The sequence below is a fragment of the Poromitra crassiceps genome, assembly GCF_964638095.1.
Source record: "Poromitra crassiceps genome assembly, chromosome: 5".
Classification (NCBI taxonomy): Eukaryota; Metazoa; Chordata; class Actinopteri; order Beryciformes; family Melamphaidae; genus Poromitra; species Poromitra crassiceps.
Genome location: NC_139642.1, coordinates 57,844,897 through 57,870,108, shown reverse-complemented (window position 1 = coordinate 57,870,108; position 25,212 = coordinate 57,844,897). Strand labels below are relative to the sequence as shown.

Here is a 25,212-nt window from a genome sequence, read left to right as displayed (position 1 = left end):
GCAAAGAAAAGACAGACGCAACCTAGCTATCATGGAGATGTGAGATGTCCATGCCTCCCCACGCATGGATATCATGGAGACGTCCATGCCCCCCACGCACGGCTTCAACAAATGCATTCCATGAAGGTTATATTTTCTGCTTTAGCGCCATGCATTCGGGCCACCGACATGTCCACGACAGCCAGGTCCACAGCTGAAGATGACAGCCAGGTCCACAGCTGAAGAAGCCCATTGTTCAAAAGGAAGAGTATGAGGAGCCATCCATCTTTAGGCTACTTTTTTTTTTACGGCAGTAAGGCTCAGCAACAGCCAGCACCTCTGCCTCAAGGATAAATTCAGCCCAGTAAAATCATTTGACAACAAAACAACAGGAGGCCAAGGAACAGTGACTCCCAATACTGTGGAAATTACCACATTCTATGTCAAGGATGGAAACCATGAGGGCCTTCACCTGGGGCCTTGTGTACAACTTGAAGGTTGCATACGCTACGTCCTGTCCCGCACTCAGCTTCGATCAAAATGGCAACAACAAGTGCCTGTAAATATGAATTGGCTTTTTTAGAAAACAAACAAAAATAGAGTTCTTTAAAGCACTCATATTTCTGAAAACTCATGGAAGGAGGATGAAATATCATTTTCGTTGTTGGAGTAACTTGAAATTTAAAATGTTAACGCCACATGGGCTTTGGCGTTTCTGCGGAAATAATTCTGGTTTTTCATACTTCAGAGCACAGTCAGTGAATTGAGTGACAATCGTGGTTTGGAAACATTTGGAGAGTTTTTACTACTGTGCCATGGTACCGCCATTTGGTGTTGCCAAGTGGAAGGAAACCAGAAGAAAACGTGTACAGTGTACGCACAGTCTAAAGCAGAGGGTTTCAAAGTGGCAGGCGGGCCTCCCCAGGGGGGCTCCAAGTAGTTTCAGGGGAGGCTCAGTGAATGGAAAAATATGGAAATGGAAAATATGACATTAGTTTTTCAAATGAGATCTCATAGAATAGCCTAAATGTGTGTGATTTGGTTAAAGAGATACAGTAGTTTGGGAGAATTTGACAGTTTTTCCCACTTTCCCAGACTCAGAAACGTATAAAGCCTTCAGACAAACCCTTTTATCTATATTTGGTGCAGTCTGAAGTATGTCAAACAGCAATATCAGGCTATCTTGGCTCAGTTGTTGAGTGACTATGGGATCAAATAACATCACCATGATCCCATAGGCATCCAGGAATTGAGTGAGAGGGGCTCCTTTTTCCAAGCTTTGTCTGCGGGGAGGCCCACAGTCTCAGACTTTGAAAAACCCTGGTCTAAAGTTTGCAGGACAGCACACACACATTCTCACATCAACTTTATTTTTACATGTCCCGGGCGCCATACACAGTGTTTATACATGAGGCCCGAGGGGATTCCTCTGATAGTTCCTCTCTGGTTAAAGGTATGCAAATCTGGGGGAAACTCCTCATGTGGTCTAGTTGGAAGGACAATCTGCAGACTCTCAGCCCTCCATGGCACATGGTGTCCCATCTATTATCCAGACCTATATAGGCCCTTTTCACAGCAACCGTTTTCAGCTGGTGAAACAGGTGTAACCAATAACATTAACGAGGGCCCTGGAAACTGGAGCACCTAAATGAAATGGGCCCATCGGTAATGGACCATCAGTAATATATAGGCCCCAAAGGGCCTATTATATAGAAGTGAGATGACGTTGGAGGTGGACGTAGGGACCCAGCAGCTAGACAGTCAACTCCTTTGTCTGCAGAAACCGAGATGCTATGAGGATATATAGACCATGGGGAAAGGCCCTTTTCACAGCAGCCACGTTGGCGTGTCAAAGCAGGGTAAAACAGGTGTAATTGGGGACAAGCTTGAGCCACACAATGACCTGAAGACTGCCTCCGTGCTGCTAACGAGTTGGAATTGACATCTGGTGATGAGCTCCAGCTGGAGGCAACTAGCTTCCTGATGTCCTCTTCTCCCTGGTGAATATAGACGGCACAGCTGTGCTGAATATAGACATGGTGGCACAGCTGTGCTGAATATAGACATGGTGGCACAGCTGTGCTGAATATAGGCATGGTGGCACAGCTGTGCCAGAGGGCCCTGGTTTGCAGCTGGTTTGCACCTGTCAATCTCCCACCACCACCATCAGCAGCAGTGGTACACAACCAGCCTCAGGGTACAGAAGGGCCCAGCAGAGGGGAGGAGGAGGGACTGAGACAACCAGGGATCAGGCCAGCACCATCACCTCGACCACCTTCCCAGATCAATATCACATCAGGAATGTCCCACGCTCTTCCTTCTACAGGCCCTGACTCGCTTTAAACACTGATTGATGGGACGCCGATAGAAACAGGAAGAAAATCTAATCATAGTAGCCTATGACTGTCTGTCACCTTTTAACTTCTTGTTTTTTTCCTGGGTTTCCTTGTAATACACTAAACTACCCTGTAATGGCAATTTGAATGTGAAACTGGCTGTGGTCAGGTTCTCAGTGATGGTGGTCAGTGGTCACACCACTTCATGATGTATAGCTAGTGTGATTTCACCTCAAAGATGTTTATCAGCCTAAAAATCTATACTGCAAAAAAAAAAAAAAAAAAGTTATACAAATAAAATTGTGTTGTTTTTTACAGTACAATTTTTGGCCTGTGGTAAAACAATGTGTTCATTTAGGCCAACTTCCCCAAGGCAATCATGTAAAAGCTTAAATTGAGTGGGAAAAACCAATTTGGCAAAACCACCAAACAATAACAGTGCACTGCTTCCCTCTGCTGGCAAGGGCTAAAACTTCAATCACCCATTATCAGGCATTGATATCAGGGACACAGCAGCAAACCTGGCATAAACAAACATGTGACTTTTAGTCAAGTTCTCTGGCTTTGCCTTCCTCATAATGTGTAGCCCATGCACTCACACTCATAGAAAATGGATTTTGTATTCTGATCAACATGAAGACTCAAGCTAGCAACTAGAAATGGATGATCTCCTGGAGATGGAACTGTGGGGGCTGTAAGCAACTGGAGAAAATATCTCGTCTGCAGGGAATACATTCTACTCATTGGAATTACTGTAGAAATAATAATATAAACTAATATAGAAGCAGCAGTAGCCTAGTACTAGTAGTGGCAGTCATGGGTCTACTAAAGCCTATTTTCTCACTTTCCCAGTAAATTACTGGATAACCTTTCAGGCACCGTTGGGCAGGGGTGGAAAGAGTACACAAAAAAATCTACTCAAGTAAAAGTACTGACGCTCTACTTGCTTGTCAGACCAAAGCATGTAAGGTCAGATCTGATGATCATCAGACCAAAGCATGTACGGTCAGATCTGATGATCATCAGACCAAAGTATGTAAGGTCAGATCTGATGATCAGAGCAGTGCCTCCCACCCACCCACAGCCTAGCCCCCCTCTCTCCATTGCGAGCGGGACTTAGCATAATGATGTCATCTGGCTATACTTCCTAGTCATGGTGCATTGGTGCCATTTCAATGCTGGAATAGATGGGGCAAAGGACAAAAAGCATTAGTCACCATACACAAATATCACCTTCATAATGATTGAAGATTTTATTTTTCACCATATGCAACAAGTAGCCTACAATGCCAATGCTTACTCTCTGCTCACTCCCACAGCAGAAAAGAATACAAGAAAGTTCAGACCAAGCAGTAACATTGCAGGGAAGGTCACATAATCCTCCCACAAACTACTTGGCAGATTTGGGCATCTCTCTCAGATCTGTCTCTTTCTGTGTGTGTGTGTGTGTGTGTGTGTGTGTGTGTGTGTGTCTCTCTCTCTCTCTCTCTCTCTATATATATATATATATATATATATATATATATATGTAAGTAGTTTGTGGGATTCTTAATAGAGAATGTGCTCTTCCCTGCAATGTTCCTGCTTGGCCTGAAAGGTCTTGAGGTGGTAAATTGGTAGTACAGATTGTCCTGGATATGGGTCCCTGCTGCTCCCAGTCACACATGACGCCATGCATGCAGGGCTCAAGCACTGATCTATGGGCTCCAGCAGTACTAGTACATGCTGCTTGCTACTAAGTATTAAGCTAATGTTACTAGCAGTTGGAGTAGTAGTAGTAGGCCGACTAGCTGCATTAGATTAGGAGCAGGTCTGCCAACTAGTAGGCCTAACGATTAACGTTAGTAGTAATACAAACAAAATCAGTCGCAGTGGTAGGCTACAAGTAAATAATAGCGGTGGTAGCATCAGCAGTAACAATAGTTGTTGTAGTAGTTAGCCCGCTATCGTGCAGCTTTATAATCATCATTAGGAAAATTCCCCCTGTAATGTTGGTAGCCGCACCAATGCGCATGCGCGTCCGGCGGTTCGCGGTTGCGCCAATTGGTAGAGGATGTTGCTAGCAGCCAGTGTTGATGCCCAGCATTTTTCACAACAATAACACCAACCAATTTTACATCTTCTTCATCAACGACCTGCGGACTATACCTTCCGGACGCTCTCTCGGCAGCCGTTGCATTGGACCGCGACACATCGAGTTGGCTTCCACAGTGTCGGGCTACATGTTGTGTTGACAATGGGAGTGAACGGGTTTGCAGATAGACAGGGCTGCTTTTTGCAGGAGCAGAAGCAGGAATCATGGCTGGCCAGCTAGGCCGCGGAGGGCTTTTGTAGCTAGCCGCAACAGTCCTTTGACGTAGAATATTGTAGGTTAGACTCGGCGCTAGTACGTGGCGAGTGGTGCTAAGAGGACGTTGTTTTAATCATAACGAGTATCGCTGTTTTGGGAGTATTTCGGGGGCAAAAACAGGGCAGGCTAACGTTAGTGAGCTCGCTAGCTTCGCAACCTTGACTGGTTGACGTCTCGTCTTCTTCTTCGTCGATAGCCAGGCTAGCGTTGGCTTAGCTAGCATCGGTTTTTCAGACATCTGCGGGCCAAACATAGTTGTAAATAGAAAGTGATCACTGGATCTACTTTCAGCACAGTCCTTTGTGTCGCCAATTCATTTGCAACGTCTAACGCTACTCCTGGATGAATGTGGGACAAAATGGAGACCCCGACGATTGTGTACGATCTGGATACCTCTGGGGGCTTAATGGAGGTGAGGCTGTGGAGCTGGAGGCCTTGACGTTAACGTTATAGGAGTGAAATAACTGATTACTACTAACCTTTTATTCTTTGACACCATATTCAGCTCTGCTATCTGCACTTCACTACAGCCTGTTGTCAGGCGCTATTCAGCTAGCGTTAGCTAACTGGTAGTTTGGGCTCCCAATGGAGGCCACAAGTTTACTCCCTAAACTCTGCATGAAATTGCACAGCGGACACAATAGCTCTGGGTTTTCCAACACCACGGTTAACCGATCAGAGACGGCAGTTGTGAGCAAATTTTGAATTGTTGAACAACTTTTTACAGCAAATACAAACATTGTTGGCGCCCCCTAAATCTGATGATGTGGAGAAGAAGACTCGGAAGATGGTTCGGGACGTGCGGAGGAGCGGCAGGGCCACCAACCACGACACCTGCGACAGCTGCCGGGAGGGGGGCGACCTGCTCTGCTGTGACCACTGTCCAGCTGCCTTCCACCTCCAGTGCTGGTGAGTTTTTCCCCATCTACTGCACTCAACACCGGGCAGAGAGGCTGATCAACAAGCCATGCATGCATTGCTGGAGATACACGGTTTCTTTTGGCAACAGTACAGAGAATGTTAATGCTAACTAAACTTACTTACGCTTTGTTTTCGTTCGGTCTTAATTTGCGCATACACCAGATACACCAAGCAGCAGTAGTTTCAATGAAATTGCAACTTTAATCACTGGCTCTTCAACACGCTTTAGAATGCGCAGTGGAGGGCGGTAGCGAGCAACGTGTAACAATTATTTTAAAAAGTTGTAATTTTATTGGAGGAAACTGCCACTCTGTGGATCATTTATATGCCGAATGTAGCACTAGACAACGAGGAGTTGAAATATATCTTCAGTCATGTTGTACGAGGTTTGATCGCTTTATGGAGAAACAATGTAGCATAAAATGTATTGGCTTTGAATGGAGTTTGGTTGCACGGGCTTTCGATGCAATAGAACGGAACGGGCTCGGCTTATGTAAAAACCGTTTCATGGCGGCTTCGAGCAACTTGATCAAAATTACTGTTATGTTACCTCGCTATTGATACAGTGAAATTTGACTGAAGTCGGGTGTGCGGATAGTTTTTTTTTGGCGTTTCATTTCTCTTTGATGTAACGTACATTGCAATCAGGCTACACAATTCAAGACCATCATTTGATCCATTAAAATCCATGTTGACGAAAGACAATCGGCTATAAGAATCGTGCATGTAGTAGTTGTTGCGGGCTGTTTCTAGTCTGTGAGAAAGAAACTGGCTAAAATGTGCTTGCAGTCGGTCCTCCCCTCCTGTCGCTGGTGCAGGCTGTGGAGCTGCCGCTGCTAAAAATGGAGTCGGGGCTGCCAGTGTTTACAATATGGCTACCTCCCTGTATTTTTTTTGTTCTATTCCAGCGCCATCTTACCAACCTTTAAAAACAACTCTTGTGGTAAAAAGGTGCATAAATGCAACAGACCAAACGTCGTATGCGTTTTTTAGTGGGAGATGCTGCACAGTGTATTGTTGTAGGTCTCGCAGGTTGCCACATTGTATCATTTGTACCGTGCGGCTCTTTGCAGCTCGCATCGTCCCAACACAACGCATCTGTCTGCACGATTCTTTTAACCCTTGACATTTTGGAAGAGTTGAGTTCAGACTGTGCCGTTTGGAACGGGTGCTTCTCCACTGTACCAAATAGAGGAATGTGTATCTCCATAAATGAGCATGTCTGGGATTCGCTTCATCTTCACCACAATTTGTTCATGATCACCGTCAGCGTTCTGAGATGAAACATACTGCATGGATCTATTATCCTCAGCTTATGACATGGCAACTTCTGCTTAATATTTGCATGTGATTGTGAGGCTGCTGGCTCTAAAATGTTGACACTTACAGTTGATACTTTACAAATCAACGATTAGATGGTTTTACTTGATTTGTATGTGGTTCTAGTACCAACTCGTTGTCTCATGCTTGCTTCACCAAGTGTGGATTTTTATCCCATTTCTCAGCTGAATTGCACCACCTCTTGATCTAAAACGTGTTTAACTTTGAATTACTGTGAAGTTCCCTACGTTCATTTGACTGTAAAATAGATCATTATTTTGGTCATTGAGGGATGTGACACAGATGACATGGATATTCAGATAGTTGATCAGGATGTATGTTGGAATCTCTTTACACACAGATGATATTGCGTGTGTCAAACATTGTAGCACATAATAGAAACAAATTGGAAATTTAATTAGACTTAATTCATTGTGTTTTGCATGCTTGCACTGTGCTGTGCTTCAGGCATTTTCCTTAATATAATGCAGTGATATAATTAGTCCACTAGATGGAGGCAGAATGACTTTAGTCTCACTAGCAAAATTGCAACATGTTGAAAGTTGTCCTGTGCTGAAATTTCTCTTCTAATTAGGAAATGATTTACCACTATTTTACCAGACAGAGCTTTTAACCCTGCATGGGATGCTTTCTAATTCACAATCTGGACACTGATGGCGGTCTTTCTCTTCTTCACACAGCAACCCGCCTCTAAGTGAAGAAATGCTGCCCCCGGGGGAGTGGATGTGCCATCGCTGTAATGTTCGAAAAAAGGTGAGCAATAGGTTTTCACTTCATCCCTCGTAGAAGTGTTAATGATAACGCATTTGCTAAACAAGTGGATACAAACTGATTGTGTGCTATACTTTATTGTGGATTCATAATGCCTGGCATACCTGCATTATCAGTCAATCAAATACATTGTAAAGTAACATCTTTTTACTTTATCTTTAAACATAGTCCAGGGGTGGCCAAACTATGGCCCGCGGGGCAACTGCGGCCCCTTGTCCGTTTTTAGGTGGCCTGCCGTGAATTTTAAAATATAAAATGTAATATGGTCTATAGAGAACCGCAGGAAGGAGTCTGGAAGTATACTTCGGGGTTCCTGAGGCAAAAAGTGTTAGAATGGGGATTTCACTTAAATGCATAAAATAAGGTCTGTGTGGTTAACCAAAGTTTATGGGAATAAGAATTTGTTCTTAATGACTTGCCTGGTTAAACAAAGGTTAAAAAAAAAAAAAAAAAAATCAGCATGATAATCTTCACTAACATGAATAACTTTTATGACTTTTGGAACGTCAATGCGTTTTCTTTAACGTGATTTTTAGAAAACGCTTCAAAAGGCATAAAACTTTGCGTTCCCATAAACCTTTGTTACCCACAGACTTTATTTTATGCATTTAAGTGAAATTCCCATTCTAAAACCCCATAGACTTTCCCACTGACGAACCAAAATGGCGGCGATTTCTGGATAAGCCTACACAAATATGTCATCCCTGCGGTACTCTATTAGAACATATAGTAGCATCCCGTTGTTAATAGAACCACCGAGGAGCATAAAACAAGCGCACCTCACCGTGACGTCATGTCAAACGCACGCGAGAGAGAGCTCCTGTTTCGGTCTTCGTTGAAACAAAAGATGTCTTGCAAAACCTGTCCTCCTTACAGCCGGAGAACTATGTAAGAGTTACGTTCTATATGAATATCTGTCTGGTTGGTTTTCATTCCGACACTGTCACCCTGACTGTTGGTGTGCGCTAAAAATGAAATGTCATGGTCAAAGTTTGTTGAATTTTTTCAAACAGCCCGGCAAGAAGGCGAGACACGATGACGGCGAAGCTGAAGCACAGGAACAGGTAGATTTAACGTTCAATAGCTTGTTGGATGTCAAAGCTTAAGACCAGCCGTCCACGTCTGTTGGCAACGGCTGCGTGCGCAGTAGTGTGTTAGTGGAGTCAACAGCCCCACGCTCTCCCCTCCCATTCTTTACATGCCTGGCTTCTTCATCCAAAGCCCGTTGAGTGTCTTCATAACATGTGTTGCTCTCCTGAATGTAGAACGAAGTGACAGAGCAGACTCAGGGAGGACAGAAAGAGACCAGAGAGTTACAGGTAATGGAAATATGAGTCAGTTCAAAAGTGTCAGACACACACTTTGGATCATATTCTTTCTCTCTGCAATTTTGTCTTGACAAACTATGAAATATTTGCATTATGTACACTGAGACATTTTACGTGTCAATCACCTCACCACTGACATTTCATAACATGCCGCGCTTAATATTGTTTAGCCCGTGTGATATTTCTCTGTATGTGGCCCACAACTAAAAAGTTTGGTCGCCCCTGCTGTAAATGAACATCTTTATCTACCATAGTCCTTAAAAAAAAATTCAATGGACACAATACCGAGCGGACTCTAATTCTCTGTCTGTCCCCCGTCCCTCAGAAGCGAGAGCAGAAGTCGGAGCAGACCAACGGCCTACCGGACAACAGGCCCACCTTGTCGAAGCGCGCGGCGTCCCCGTCCCCGGGCGGCGAGCTGGAGCTCAGCGGGGCCGGCCCCCTGCGCCTGGACGGCCTGCCGGCAGGCGCCGGGGCAGCCGGGCCCGGGCTGCGGGTGGCCCAGGTCCGCCTCCTGGAGCGCCGGAGCAGCAGCAGACCCAGCAGCCGGCCCGGGACGCCCACCTCCAACACCTCCTCCACGCCCACCCCCTCGGAGGAGCAGAACGACGGGGAGGACGAGGGCCCCGAGCCCGACGAGGACGTCCAGGGCTCCGAGCACGAGGGGCCCGCACCGTCCGGCCCCACGCCACGCCTTCTCAAGAGGCCCTTCCAGCTGCTAATAGCTGCTGCTATGGAGAGGAACCCCACACAGTTCCAGCTGCCCAATGAGCTGACGTGCACCACTGCACTGCCAGGTCAGTGCTATCGACCGCTAGTATTGACGACTATGGGTATTTCCGGCATCGCTACGATGCAGTTGGATAGCAGAAACCGTTTCGTCTCTTAAACCTCAATGGGTTTGGTGTCAGTCCCTTAGAATCGAAGAGCAAGGCCTTCTCTCTAGATTCAACATTTTGCAGAAGGAGAAATCCACCATAGAAGATCAGAGAGCATCTAACAATATAAGATATGCACCATAGAAGATTAGCGCTGTGAATCTTCAGTGGCCTCACGATTCGATTCGATTCCACGATGCATCTCGATACAGCGCAAAGTATCGCAGCTCCAATTATCAAATCCTCAATTTTCTGTATTATTACTGCACATGGCTACTTTTTCATCAATTAATAGAAGCAGTCAGATAAATATCAAGTCCATTTTTGACTTAGAAAGTGCTTTAAAATCCGAATGTCAACAGAAATCTAAACATAAGCGATTCACCGATTAATCTGTCAACGATTCGATTCACACGTCCGCATCGCGATGCATCGATTAAACGATTAATTTTGACACCCCTATAGAAAATCAGAGACCATCATCTCACAATATCAGATTATCCGGGGGTTGGATTTTTACTTAAACTTTTGTTCCGATCCTTCTTGCCTCTCCAGGCAGCAGCAAACGGAGGAGGAAAGAGGAGTTGCTGGGGAGGCCATACAGGAGGCCTCAGCACGAATTAGACCCCAATGGCCTGGTCCCTCTACCAGTCAAAGTGTGCTTCTCCTGCAACAGGTTGGTGTTGGTACTGCAGCGTTACACGCTCAGATGTGCACATGCATGGGAGACGCGGTGGATGGTTAGCTCGTGCTGCTTTGACATCTCTCCCTCAGATAACCGCCTGCTCTCCTTGTGTTTCCTCTGGTAGGAGCTGCAGGACGGCACCGCTGATCCAGTGTGACTATTGTCCCCTTCTGTTCCACATGGACTGTCTGGACCCTCCACTCACCGCCTTACCTGCTGGAAAATGGATGTGCCCAAACCATGTTGAACACTTAGCGGTAAGAGACATTAGCTCTGTTCGCAACCGTTCCATATTACAGCAATAGTACACTATATAATATAATGTATCCACCCACCATGTTCTACTTGTGTCCGAACTTTCAACAGTTAATTTGGTGCACTATAAAATACCCACAATGCACTACAAATTGTAGTGAACAGTGTACCCTACAATTCCTCCTGTATACCACAGTGCAATGTGACCATGTCTTAGAAGAAACCTAGCTTACCTAGCAGCCTTGGCAAAGCAACAAAAGACGTGTTAGACACCTCATTCGAGTTGCCTCCGTTTTGAGCCAAGAGCAGCAAAACTGCAGGAATCACGTTACATGTCAGCTGACTACTTCATCCACCAATACAGGAGGGGATGTGAAAGCTCGTGCTAGTCATTAGCTTAGCTCACAAGCTTGTTTAGCAAAGCAGAACTGCACCTTGCTGCCAGTAGCACACAGCACCAAAGTTGACAAAACCACACTTGCACATGATTCCAATTTCAACGATTTCTTTGTAATTTAATTTTCAAATGAACATGTGAAACTCAACACGACCCGAGCCCGTTTGACCCTGCTGTCATGATGCTCGGTCTGTTTACGTGATACTGGTGTGTCACGCGGTCCAATATCCATTTAGTTGAGGCAATGATATTTACGTAAGTAGTGTCCAAACTTTTGTTCGGGTGTTGCCCATATAGCGAACCATTCCGAATGCAGCAATTGTCTTGGCTGTCTGGGTCAGAAGTCAGAACTAAACCAACTTCTCTATAACCTCTATAGCCTGAATGCCTACTCTCCCCCAAAAAACAAAAGCAGCCCTAAGGGACTCTCCCTGTATAAATAAAGGTAAAATAAAAAAAATAAAAATAAAAAGATGAGATGCTAACCTACTGCGTCCTGTTGTCCAGCTGAACCAAAGGAGCCTGAGCCTGTCGGGTCGCTGTCAGCTCTTCGATCAGTTCCAGGACAGGATGTCCCAGCACGCCGTCAAGGTGGACTTCCTGCGCCGCGTCCATCGGCAACATACACCCAATCGCCGCACAACTCACCAGCACAACAAGAAGACTATCAAGGTAGAGGCCCAGAGTAAACGTGCAGAGGTTTCTCTAGGCAGTCATTTCTATCATCTCTTCAGTGTTTCCCACAGGTGGATGGTGAGAGTCAGATGCTCTGTGTGTTAAATGTTTCTTTATTCTTCAATTCAGTCTCAAGGTGAACTTTTTGGTGTGTGTGTGTGTGTCGTAAGTATGTTGTATTTTGGTTGTCTTTTTTACTGAGCGGTCTAAATGAGCAATAGCTAACTTAATAATGTTAGCTCTGCCATCTGCTGCATCATGTGTGCAATCACTTAATGCTGTAGGTCACTAAGATGCTTTCAGTGCTTGACCGCATCAAATCATTGTTTTCATAAATGCATGATTGCCTGGTCTTTCAGGAACATTGCAATATGTTAGACTCGTGCAAGTGTTTGAGGAAGCAGAGATGATATTTCTGCAAAACGTTGTTTGGACTCAGGTGCCAGATGCCATCAAGTCCCAGTACCAGAATCCTCCCCCCATGCTGGTTCCAGCAGGCGTTCGCCAGTCGGAGCTGGCCTGTAGCGGCATTCCCGACCACCAGCCGTCCAAGCACTTCACCACCGACGCCGAGCAGCAAGAGGTATGCGTACAAATACCCGTGTCATCGGAGCCAACAACACTGTCACCGTTTGTGTCACAATGTGTTCCCAAATCACTGTAATCAGCACCAACGTTCAGTAAAAATCACTGTAATCAGCACCAACGTTCAGTAAAAATCACTGTGATCAGCACCAACGTTCAGTAAAAATCACTGATCAGCACCAACGTTCAGTAAAAATCACTAATCAGTACCAATGTTCAGTAACAATCACTGTAATCAGCACCAACATTCAGTGAAAATCACTAATCAGCACCAACGTTCAGTAAAAATCACTGTAATCAGCACCAACGTTCAGTAAAAATTGTTGGTAAATTTGTGAGACAATAGTATTTTAAAGCATTGGTTAAACTCAGTTGTGCTACACTTCATGATCAGTTACAAACTTGATTCATTGTATAAGCGAACGACCAAGTTTGAAATAAACACACGGTTTCTAATTCTAAACAGCTGCAATAGCACTGAAAAAGGGCAGGGTGACATATTTCTGTGAAAAATGTATATTAATTATGTTTGCCTGTAAAAAAAAAACTATTGATTTGACAATCATATTGACAATTGATGTCCGTTTGGTGTTCCGTTGTGAAAACCTGTTGTTTTGCTGTGTTGAACAGTGGCTTCAAGATGTCCTCGCCCTTCAGTGCAGCATCATGCGCCACCTGTCCATCAAGAAGAAGGCCGCGTCGTCAACCTCACCATCGTTACCATCGTCAGTACAGAGGGACTCTGAGCAGAAAGCCCACATTACACCCTGCAGCGTAACATCGGAGGACATGAGATCTCGGGCCTCTTCAGTAAGGACTTCCTCGCCCGGCGCCTGTTCTAAACCCTGCAGTACGCCCGGCGAGGCCCGCGGGGCTGCCGCGGCAGAACCGGGGAGTTGTAGATGCGTCACGACGCCCTGTCAGAATTGTAGGAAACCCAACGGGCCTGTAGCAGCGGAGCGCCAGCCTCCCAAAGCCAACGGCCCCGTAGACTGTAACCGTGCCCCAGACGCTTGCAGGCAGGCGGAGCTGCAGCACAGACTGAAGCCCGGCACCGGCCCCGCGGACTCGGCCTCTGCCGCCGGGCTGGCCAACCACATAGGAGGAGGAGGAGGAGGAGGAGCGGTTAAAAGGGAGAGCGAGACCGCTATGGAGGTCTGCGTCCGGAAAGACTGTCCCCCCGCCCCCACGATATGCCTCCGCACGGGGCAGCAGAACCACAGGAGCCAGCCGGAGCTCCAGACAGTGTGTACGAGCAGTGATGAAAAACGCCCCTTCTCCATCGCCAGCGGTGCCCACTCAGCTGCCACACCTAAAGGCATGCAGGACCACTCAGCTGCCACAGCTAAAGGCCTGCAGGACCACTCAGCTGCCACAGCTAAAGGCCTGCAGGACCACGGCACCACCAAGCTGGGAGCAGCATCGCCAACTCCAGCAGGTAAGGACTCCTCTTAACCAATAAAGAAGCCAAAAAACATCAACAACAACGGTATAACCATGGGGCTTAGGGGGAAAAACATTCTGCTTCTTGTAGGTCAACGTTAACATAATTTTTAATATTTTTTTATAATTATTAATTTTTTAATGTTGATTATTTTTGTGCTGATATTCATATTATTATTGTATTGTTCAAGAGCTAGATAGATAGATAGATAGATACTTTATTGATCCTTTGCAGGAAATTCATGTGTCACGTAATGCAGCTACATTCAACATGTCAGGACAAAAACAGGTAAAACATGAGGACATCGAAACATGCAGCAAGGCACACAAAAGTACTATCAAGCACTAAGAAAAAGGTGCAGCAATAATAATGTCAATAACACTAAAGTGCAAATTCTTGCATAAAGTGACTTACAGTATCTAGATAAAGAACAGGCACCACTGGCCAACAAGATAAAAAATATAATATAAACAGCAACATCCACACACAAACACTCACAAGCACACGCACGCGCGCGCACACACACACACACACACACACACACACACACACACACACACACACACACACACACACACACACACACACACGCAAAAAACCTACAGTAAAAAAAAAAAATTATATATATATATATATATATATATATATATATATATATATATATATATATATATATATATATATATATATATATATATATACACCCCGGTACATTGCACAGTTATCTAAAGTGCAGGGAAGTGCATATATGCACAGCATATAAAGACATTATTTGATGTTATTATAGCGATGGCGATGTGATGGCTCCAGTCCAGTCACAGCCCAGTTATAACCTTTGACCCTATTGTTGCCCTTACCATGACACAGGGTTCTGGTACTTAAGGCCCATTGAGTAGGAACAGTGTAGGAAAATGAAAAAAATATTTCGGAGGCAACTTTTGCTCCCACTGTCTAAAAACTGGGGGCATTTACAAAATGTTGGGGGCGCTTTAAAAAATAGTAATTAGTACATAAAGTTGCTAAAGCGTATAGTGTAGACAACAGCGCTGTTTGTGTGAGTGTGTTCTTCACCGTCGTCTTCTGGCAACCAGCTTGCAGGTGCTGTGTGTTTACAAATGGAAATTGAATGAAAATCAAATTATCAAAATATTGGGCGCCATCTTTGCCCATGGATCATGGTTTTTAGGGGCATTCTGAGTTTTCTTGGTGTCATTTTTGCCCTTGCCCTTGGCTAAATTCCTACACTGAGTAAGAATGCACACACTACATTATTTTACAAATCCACATTCTGTTTGTTTGGACACAAATGTGTAATAGCAAATTTTGTCTAACCAAAAATGGCGAAGTGTTTTCTCACTAGCTATAATCCAAACGCATACAAAGAGACTCTGGCCTGTGTAGGCCTTGCTGTTTATTTAAATCAGTGATACTCAACTTGCGGCCCGCGACAGGGTGCAGAGTGGCCCCCCCCGGACCATTTTCTAATAATTTCACCTTAGTTTTCATTGTGAATTAGAATCTAATTCACAATGAAAACTAACGTGAAATAAAGTTTGACTGAGCTCCAGCTAAATTGTAAAATACCGCCGTCTGCTCGCTACCCAGGCACTTATGTATGTACTTAACCTAACTAACTTAACCTATCTAACTATCCGGTGTGCACAACATTGTCAGACTAAACTCCGGCTGACACCCCAAAAACCTACAATCCGCTACAGAAAAAATTATATTGTTTGTTTATTAACTGGCCCCTGACCTCCTATCATTTCACAAAAGTGGCCCCTGGGCAAAGCAAGTTGAGTATCCCCGGTTTAAATGCTAGTTTTGTCTTGGAAGATCTTGCTGCAGTCAGTCAGCACCGTGCTCTGACTCCGTCAAGTAAAGGCTCATGCAGCACAACCATGTTGCAACCATGACTTTACTCAAGCCTTGTGTCAACAGCAAAATGGCAAGATGGAAATTACTTAAATCCTGAAATAGAAAAGGAAGTGTGTGTGTGTGTGTGTGTGTGTAATAAGCAATAAACATAACAATATATCAATCTGTATGCTCATGATCCAACTGAAATGAAACGGGCTTTCAGGTGCACCCATCACAGGAAGTCAAGGTTATGTAAATTATTCTCAGAAATCAGCACATTGATCTGCAACTATTGTAACATTCAAGACAAGCATTGGTTTGTTTGATACTTATGAGACTTTTACTGGTGTTCTGATCAGCAATCCACATCCAAAATGTTAAGAGACATATATCTTTACAAAGTGAAGTCCTCCACACACAGCCGAGTGCTTCATTGCATGTTCAAAGACTTTGCAGTAATCCATAGCCTACAGCACCTCCTTTTGATCACTGGAAATATAACCAGCTGGCTGCAGAACAGATGTAAAGTTCAGGTTCCACAGCAATAATAGATATGGATGATGATGAATAGACTAGGGATGGGCATTTCTAGCAAAAACACTATTCGAAATTCGCTGGCCAAATTCGAATTTAATTCGAAATTCGAAAATTAAAAAAAAAATGTAAAAAAAAAAAAAAAAAAAAAATTTTTTTTTGTGAGTGAAATGTTGCATTGTCTCCCCTGATTCTAAGTCTACGACTTTATTAATTACGTAATATAAAAAGCTTCTGCTGTGGATTTTTAGCTCAAACAAGCATTGCACCACTGAAGTAAAGAACATGTTACATGACATTGACATTTTCGAAAATAAAAAACAGTTTTGACAATCATGAGTGGTTCATTAAATATTTAGTAGGCTCAGGTCTGAGTGCCAAAGGGGTGTCAAAGTCACCCCCTCTCCCTCTTCATGGGATTTCATCCGCCATTCATTTTTCCATAAACCTTGCTTAAAATGCTTATAAAAATTGTTTTACTTGCTCAAACCAAGTGATTTGACTATACTTAGAATCAGGGGAGACAATGCAACATTTCACTCAAAAACAATTTTTTTTTTTTTTTTTTTTTTTTTTTTCGAATTTCGAATTTCGAATTTCAATAATAAAAGTCGACCTTGATAATAACAGCGATTATTCGAAAATTCGAAATTCGATGCCCATCCCTAGAATAGACAGAATGGGGCTGGATACATTAGAGCTGAAATGGAATGTTTGGGAGCATTTCTATTGCACACACACACACACACACACACACACACACAGCCAATAGCTATAAGATAACAGTTCATCGTCAGAAGAAGTCTGCTGTCCTTCAGATCAATGCCACTCCCACTCACACCATGTTGTCCCTGCAGGCTTCTCCTCTCCAGACGTCAAGTCCAGTCCTGGAGCGACGCCCAGTGCTCTGTCCTCCATCGCTGACCTGTCCAGCCGCATGAAAGCTACCATGCAAGACGATGGGGGTAAGGCCGTTGACTGAGCAAAATCACAAAACGACTTCAACCTGGGTTATGTAAATTAACGTTGAGCATTGAGTGGGCATAATTAAGGTGTAATTTTATCATCATGTCATATTAGCAAAAATGTCCATTTCGGACCGATGTTTCATTTTCAATGTTTCATCGTGCGTCCATAATGAAATTTGTTTTCAAGTAGTTAAGGCAACTTAGCATTGTACCGTCTTATTGTGGCTGTGAGCATGATTTCATTTTCAAGTCAGGAGGACGCATTCTTTAACAGCCTTATTGAACCAAATTGGACGTGTCGTTCCCCTCTGACGGGTGTGTGTGTGTAGGAATCGATCTGGACAAGCTGGACGGAGAGATGATCAAGCTTCTGGCCTGGCAGAGGATCCAGCAGCTCTTCCCTACCAAAGCGCCCAGCATTCCTCCTCTGGCCTCCACCACCCTCAAACCTCCGTCGCTATCGCTACGCCCCGACAGTAAGAAACCAACTCTTGTTGGTTTAAACTTGCGTTTAAACTCTTTTTAAACGCCCTTGTCTCCGTCTACAGTTTGTTTCTACAGTAAATCAAATCATACTGTATGATGCTCCACACGTGCTTGGTGTGAACTGTGAACGCTGCCGACGCGTAGGCTAACCCGACTTTCTCCTGGCAGGTCAGAAGAAGGTGCAGGCCAGAGCCATCTTCTACCCTCTGACGGGAAAGGGCGAAGCCGTCAGCATGTGCTATAGGACGTTGTACATAGGATCTGGTAAGAAGTGCTTGCTATATATTATAACATCCAATCCAATACATTCACCCAAATTCATTTCGTGTACATTTGCATTTTAGCAATAGCCACATCTGATCCTGTGTGTTGGTGAAGACGTTCTTTAAACAGTAGGGTTCGATGTGGGTTTTTGAAGGCCAGCGCTGTTGTTTTTGGGTTGATGCTGCTGATAGCTTGTACAAATCTGACCACTATCATGTCAACTACTGTCACGTTTTCCCCCATAAAAATGTATTTTTGTCACATTGGAAAAGGCTGTGAAACAGTATTTAGTCCATGGTACACTATAACTGTCGCTGAAAACCAGAGTAATAATACCAGCATGTCCGTGCCTACAGAATATCACATTGGAATCGATTCAAGTTACGGGTGGCTTCCCATAGACGACCAGTTTAGCACAGATCATCTCTACAATGCATTATGTAACAAAGTGTCATGTCCACTGGATCAGTGTCTTGAAACCTCTCTGTGTCCAGGTGCTGACATGGACGTGTGCCTTACAAACTACGGTCATTGCAACTACGTATCGGGGAAGCATGCCTGTATTTTCTATGATGAGGTAGGTGTTTTTACACTGCTGTGTCATCGCTTCTTGTATGTTGTACTTTACTGTAGCCCCCATTCCCCCCTCCCCCCCACCGATAGTCGACCAACCGTTAGTTAACGAGCACAGTCTTCATTAGGGATGGGCGTCGAGACCCTGTATCTATCGATAACTTCTCAAAACCCGAAAATCAATCAAGTCTGAGTTTATCGATACTGCTATCGAGAGAGCGGCTCCTATAACACAACGTTATGTCTCGAAACAATCATGTCGTTGACCTCAAATCACTGGTGCACAAACGTATGGTATCTGGTAAAGTTTTTCAATTCAATTAAATTGCTGGCCAGCCGCCAACAAAGAAGAATTGAATTGGCTCACCAAGCAAATTTCATCCTGTTCATAAATCAAACAGTCAGAGGGGGGCGGGTGTTGAGGAAAAGTCAGTCAGCCTGGGAACGCAGAGGGGAGAGTGGAGTCCTTATTTTCTGTAACGTACACTTGACACTTTGTTTCTGCATAACCGGCATCGTTTCAAATATGCATCCTGCGTTGTTTGATGCTATGGACTTAAACGACAATTAAGCGACAATTAGTCGACAAATGGCTGGAGCTAACGACCACTACTGACTAGTGGTCGACGAAGGGATTTTCCTGGTCGACTAGTGACTAGTCGACCAGGAAAATCTTTGATCGGGGCTGGGGCAGCCCTACTCTACTGCATGTGATTATTTCGCCTCTGCCAAATTCACCTTTAGTGGATGCACTCATGGACATGGTGTAAATGAGTTTAGTGGATGGACATTAGATTAGATTAGCCTTTAAGTTAAGTTAAATTATCCTTTATTTATCCCCATGGGGAATGCATCCTCTGCATTTGACCCATCCTCTACTAGGAACCTTCCTAGAACTAGGAGCAGTGCTAGTATTGTCTCCCTTAGGAGAAATGTGTCTTGGGCATTTCAGAGAACAAACAGTAGGTGGCATCATAACAACATCGACTCATACACCCACAGTACAATCAGACTACATTTAACATTCAATACCACTATCCCTATACATCAAAAAACATAGACCAAGATTATGTGATATTGCACCAGCCCTTTACAAAAGAAACATTACCCATCCCCCCAAATAGGTTGAAATGAAAAGTTAACATTGCACGGCTGCCCCCTAGAGCAGTGGTTCTCAAATAGGGGTCCGTGGCACTTTGCCAGGGGGTCCGCGAAAAGTTTGCAAGTAAAAAAAAAATGCTACATGTTACTTATTCCTTCTCAAACTACTTCCTACATGGTGCTAGTCTATCAAAATATCTTGGCTGTCATTGATTGTGTTGCATAGTGGTTTTCTGTACTGTTGACAAATTGTGATATTGTAAGTCGCTTTGGACAAAACAAAAGTGTCTGCTAAATGACGTAATGTAAATGTAATGTAATAAAAAAAAGATATATATATATATATATATTTTGCAAAATCTTCATAGTTCAACGAAAATAGTTTATGCTTTAAATCTAAAATGGTTCATGGATTACATTCTAATAACAAACCTATCAAATTAAAAGTCAAGCACGTTACCGTGGAAACAATTAAGCTTAGCCCAAAATCACAAATCAGAATGAGGGGGTCCCCGGTATATTTTCTATCTTGTAAGGGGTCCTTGGCTGAAAAACATTTGAGAACCTCTGCCCTAGAGGATCTGGCCTGATAGACTGGAGTGTTGTGCACCATACAGATGCTCTGCAATGCATCATCTCTTACTGTTGAGTAGTTTGATTGACAGTGGGACAAAAGAAAATGTATAACTGTTCAGTTTACAGTTTGGTAACCTGTACCTTGTAAATGAGTTGTTTTAGTGGATGGACATGGTGTAAATGTGTTGTATGTTCCTGCTAGAATACCAAGCATTACGAGCTGCTCAACTACAGCGAGCACGGCACCACGGTGGACAACGTGCTCTACTCCTGTGACTTCTCTGAGAAGGCCTCACCGGCTCCACCCAGTGGCCTGGTGTCCAAAGTCCAAGGCATTATCCGTGAGTCCATTTGTCTTTTTCTGCCAAATTGTCTTCTCATTTTTCAGTGTCATCTCATCTGATCGTTCCAAATACACACATATTTTCACCACGGCTTGCCTTTAAAAAAAAGTCCCTTGAGCTTATTTTCCCACCTCTGCCTCTTCTTTAGGCAAGGGCTGACAACGCCCATTTGCAACTGTTAATCAGACATATTTCAAAATGGAACCTGGCCTCACCAGGCTGTCTCTCAAAGGAGAAGAGCCTGGTATCTTAGGTCACTTTCACATATAAGCTGTTTAGTCCGCTTTAACCTCGCCAGAGTTCGTTTCCTCGGATAGTGCGGTTCGTTTGGGGTGGTGTGAAAGCACAAATGAACTCTGTGGCGGAACAAACAAACCAACTCTGGTCCGCTTGAAAATGTGGGTCTCGGTTCGCTTCCAAGTGCACCCTGGCGTGGTTAATTTGTTGTGTGAAAGCAAAACGGACTAAACACAAGAGCGCCAGTGCATCTCATGCACTCATGCAGTGCATCATGAGTAGAAGACGGTAGAAGGGAGCAAAACAAACACTGCGGCGTGCACACGTGTACAGTACCTGCGCGCCGTGCCTAAAACCAGAAATCCCAATATCGCAGGTGGTGTTGCTCCATGGTTTGTGTTTTGCGGATTCACTTGTGTTGTTCAGTCAGCCCTCAGCCAGGCAAGAAGCCTGCTGGAGAGGAGAGATTTCCCTTCTCTATTCTGTCCAACAGATGAGTGACTGTTTGGACCACGTGACATTGTTCAGAAAGTTTGGTGCTTGTGACAAATTGCTGTGTGAAAGAGAACCGAACCAAATGAAAATCGCAACAATGTTGCAACTTCACCCCCGATTCGCACCGAGTCCACCAGCTTATATGTGAAAGTGACCTTAGTCTTCTGGTCTGAGATCCAGCAGATCCAGCACCAGCTGTGTTATCATTTGTTTTGGTTCATTTTATTTGTGTGGATTAGCTACATAGCAAGATAACTAGCATCACATTTATTTACTATGTCTGTCTCTGTTTTCAGAGGATTTTTGTTTTTGTTTTTTGGGACAAAGATCGCTTTTTTACCAATGACCGCTTTTTACCAATGACCAGATACCAAGCTTTTGGCCGCAGACTATTCTCAATTAGAAGTAGCTATATTATAAAACGGTCTGTGAGCGAGAGTGAAGTGAAAATGGTCGACAAACGCTGCTTTCTTTCATGTATGCTTCATAACGATGCTTTGTTCTATCTGCAGTCCGAGGTCTGCTCACGCAAGGGCAGCACATACTCCATCTTTGATATAGGCTTGGTGTGTCTGTGTCTTAACCCATTGATACCTGATGCAGCATTTGCGTGTATATCCCTCATTTGTGTGACGCGGTTCGCGGTCTTAAAGGGATACGCACACAAATGCTGCATCAGGTATCAACGGGGCGTAGTGATGGCTTCCATGTTTCTCTAACGCTGTCCTCACGTCGCCCTGGCAGGCCGCAGTAAGAAGCGGGTGCAGGAGCCAGACGCCCCCGGCCCCCTGGTGGTCGGGGTGATGAGCTGCCGACCTCAGGGCTCAGGCTCCGGGCTCTCCTGCAACTGCAAGGCCAGCAGCTCCAGCCTGATCGGGGGCAGCGGCGCGGGCTGGGAGGGCACGGCGCTGCTGCACCACGGCAGCTACATCAAACTGGGCTGCCTCCAGTTTGTCTTCAGCATCGCCGAGTTCGCCAGCAAGCAGCCCAAAGAGGAGGACGCCCCCCCCATCACCGCCACCGCCAGCTGCACCAGCACCACTACCGGTGCAGCGGCGGCGGCGGCGGCTACCCCCATCGTCATCACCACCACCACCACTACCACCGCAGCGTCGCCCAACACTGCCACAGTCAGCAGCCCTTCCAGCCAGGAGGAGGCCGAGAAAGAGACTCCCCCTACCCACCAAGTGCCCGTACTGCGCTCCAACTCGGTCCCATAGCCCCGCAGAGGAAGGCCCCTCCTTTTTTCTTTTGCACCTTCTTTCAAGTCACAATGAAGGGAAAGCTGCACAGCTGGTTGGTCAACAGGGAAAATAATGTTTATTTTTTCATTTGAATGGTTTGTACCTTTTTGCATGAACTTGAAGTATTATTGACAATCTTCTGTTTTTTGAACGACTGACTGTAACCTTTTGTTCACTTAAGACCATTGGGACTTTGAGCGAATATTATTTACCTGCGCTCAGTTTTCTTTTTTGCCAGTATAGTTATGTATGGTGTAACATTACTTTGTCAGTCAGCCCATTTAGCACAAACCTTTCATTTTGTAGTATTGAAGTCCATACAATATACTTTCTTTTGCTGCTTTTGCACCACAGGTAGCTATATATGTATGAAAACATACATGCTTATACACTATTATATGTATATATTATGTAAATATATACAATTCAGTGCCTCTCAAATTGGAGAAACATTGGATTTCATGTAGAATTACCATTTTTTGGTTTTTAACTGTACAGTTCATGGAATTTGTGATACCGAGTAGAGTAACAGAAGTTTTGTGATAAAGCTTGTTCTTAGTCTGTACTTTCCGCTGTAGTCCATCTGTAAATAGCGTATTGTTTTAGCACTCATTTTAACATCTTGTGCTGCTCTCTGTATATAAGCACTCTTTGTCTGTACCTGCTTGTCTGTTAAAACGTGTAAATACAGAAAGATTTTCTAAGAACAAAGTCAATACATTTGCGTCCTCTTGTTATTTTTGTGGTTTTGTGGGTCCTTTTCATCAAGTTGTCAGTCACATTATCTTACGTAATGTAATGGGCTCTAACTTCTATGCACTGATTTAGTCAAATCCTACACATCGATTAGCTAGATGTTGAAGTAGGGCTGCTCAGTAATTCAATATCATTATCAACAGAATCGGACCCTGCCGGTATGACAGTTATTGTGATGCACAATTCTGTTGTCTTTTTTTCTGGTTCCCCCCCCATTTTCTCCCTAATTGTACTTGGCCAATTCCCCATGCTGCCCCGGTCGCCACCCCAACTGCCAATCTGGGGAGAGCCGTAGACACACGCTTCCTCTGATACATGTGCAGGTGCCAGCCGCTTCTTTTCACATGATGGCGTAAGCTTCACCGCAGGACGTAGCACGTGGGAGGATCACGCTATTCCCACCAGTTCCCTTCCGCCCTGACCGACCAGGGCCATTTCTCAATAAGGGTTCTTGTGTTCTTGTGTCCCTGTGAAACGTCATCAGTCGCAGCCCCAAGTACTGTTTCAATGCAAATTCACATTTCGCCAAGAATGCTTAAAATTCCCGGATGTGTTCTTGACATGCCCACTTTACAGAGGATGCTGCTCTGGTTGGTGACTTGGGTCAACAGATGTGGAGGCGGATTTGGCCTCAAATCCAAGATGGCTGCCATTCCCCCTGGTCTAATGTAGGCCTAGAAATGTGCTTATAACACTTGTGCACTGCTTCAAAAAAGTCAGATGTGGCCTCAAATCCAAGCCGCCATTCCCCACTAGTCTAATGTTCAAGTGTGCTGATACCATGATAAAAGTAAAAAAAAAAATCTTAAAGTATTTCTTGGTGAGAGTGTAGGGTCCCCTTGGTGATCTAGAACAGATTTGAAAGGTATAAGAGTAATGGTCTTTGAACTAGACCTGGTTTTATGCGGTCAAATTGGTCAAATCTGACTTCCCTCCCAATCTTAAAATAAATCTCATGGTATTCCCTATGTGTGAAATTACACGTTTCTGTCAAAAAGTGCATGATTATTGTGCTTATCCGCTCTACTAACTATGGTGTGTGGGTGGTCAGTGTGGTCTGTCACGTGGTCCGTTGTAACAGTCACTTTGGTTGCAATTACATGTTGGTCCACTGTGTGGCGCTCCTTGTTATTGTATTGGCTTTACGGCAACAACTTACTTTACGTCTCACTTCTTCTCCAGTCTGCCTCCATGCAAGATGCAAGTCAGATTCTTCTCTCTCTGTGACAACTTGGTGTGTGTGCCTACACAGCAGTCAAGCGCCGGGATTGGCCAGGCGCTCTTGCTCATGTTGAGCTCTCTGTTACAGGGACACTATTCCTGTGGCTGTGAGAAGCAACAACACCAAGCGAGGCTGCAATGAGGATATTGAAAGACAAAATCCTACATCGCACCAAAGCATACAATGTATTTTAATGTTATTTGAATTTCTGACCACCCGCCTCAGTGCTTATTATGAGGCCAGAATAACAGATGCTGCCCTTGGCCATTGGGAGGGGCCGGGCTAACCCTTTACTTTTGGTTTTATTTATTGTGTATGATTCAACTTTTGATCTATGATTTTATATTGCATGTTTTTGTAGATTGTTGGGACTTCACTGGCCTCGAACAAACGGCTGGACGGGTGGGGGGGAGGGGGGGGGGGGCTAGGCTTATGCGCTGTGGCGTAGCCTATTGTATTTTAAATTTTATATTTTTTATATTTTTCATTTGCAGGCAAGTATGTAATATATCAGTGTTGTGTTGTGTATGCGAGGCTGTGTACCCTCGAGTTGCCGTGTAGAACAGGATATGTGGGGAGAATTACGTGAAGCTTGTTATAACATTAC

At 44.5% G+C, this 25,212-nt stretch overlaps 2 protein-coding genes across 2 annotated transcripts in view; both read left to right on the top strand.

Annotated features, from left to right (window-relative positions):
* Window positions 1-2,312, top strand: part of LOC310776639 (seizure protein 6-like) — a gene marked incomplete at both ends in the record, with an annotated part of 113,611 nt that extends 111,299 nt beyond the window's left edge. The window contains one exon of the mRNA XM_083636812.1: window positions 2,086-2,312. Within this exon, the coding sequence (XP_083492938.1) occupies window positions 2,086-2,312 (227 nt within the window). The remainder of the gene's footprint in view (window positions 1-2,085) is intronic.
* Window positions 2,313-4,387: 2,075 nt separating this feature from the next.
* On the top strand, window positions 4,388-22,734 carry phf12b (PHD finger protein 12b). Its single transcript, XM_083636946.1, has 17 exons — window positions 4,388-5,077; window positions 5,393-5,574; window positions 7,608-7,680; window positions 8,712-8,762; window positions 8,964-9,017; window positions 9,352-9,823; window positions 10,460-10,580; window positions 10,714-10,846; window positions 11,749-11,913; window positions 12,356-12,499; window positions 13,132-13,939; window positions 17,197-17,304; window positions 17,637-17,783; window positions 17,962-18,057; window positions 18,552-18,634; window positions 20,510-20,648; window positions 22,128-22,734. Exons 1-17 carry the CDS (start codon window positions 5,012-5,014, stop codon window positions 22,601-22,603), a joined length of 3,318 nt encoding a protein of 1,105 aa, XP_083493072.1. The 5' UTR covers window positions 4,388-5,011; the 3' UTR covers window positions 22,604-22,734.
* Window positions 22,735-25,212: the final 2,478 nt, after the last annotated feature.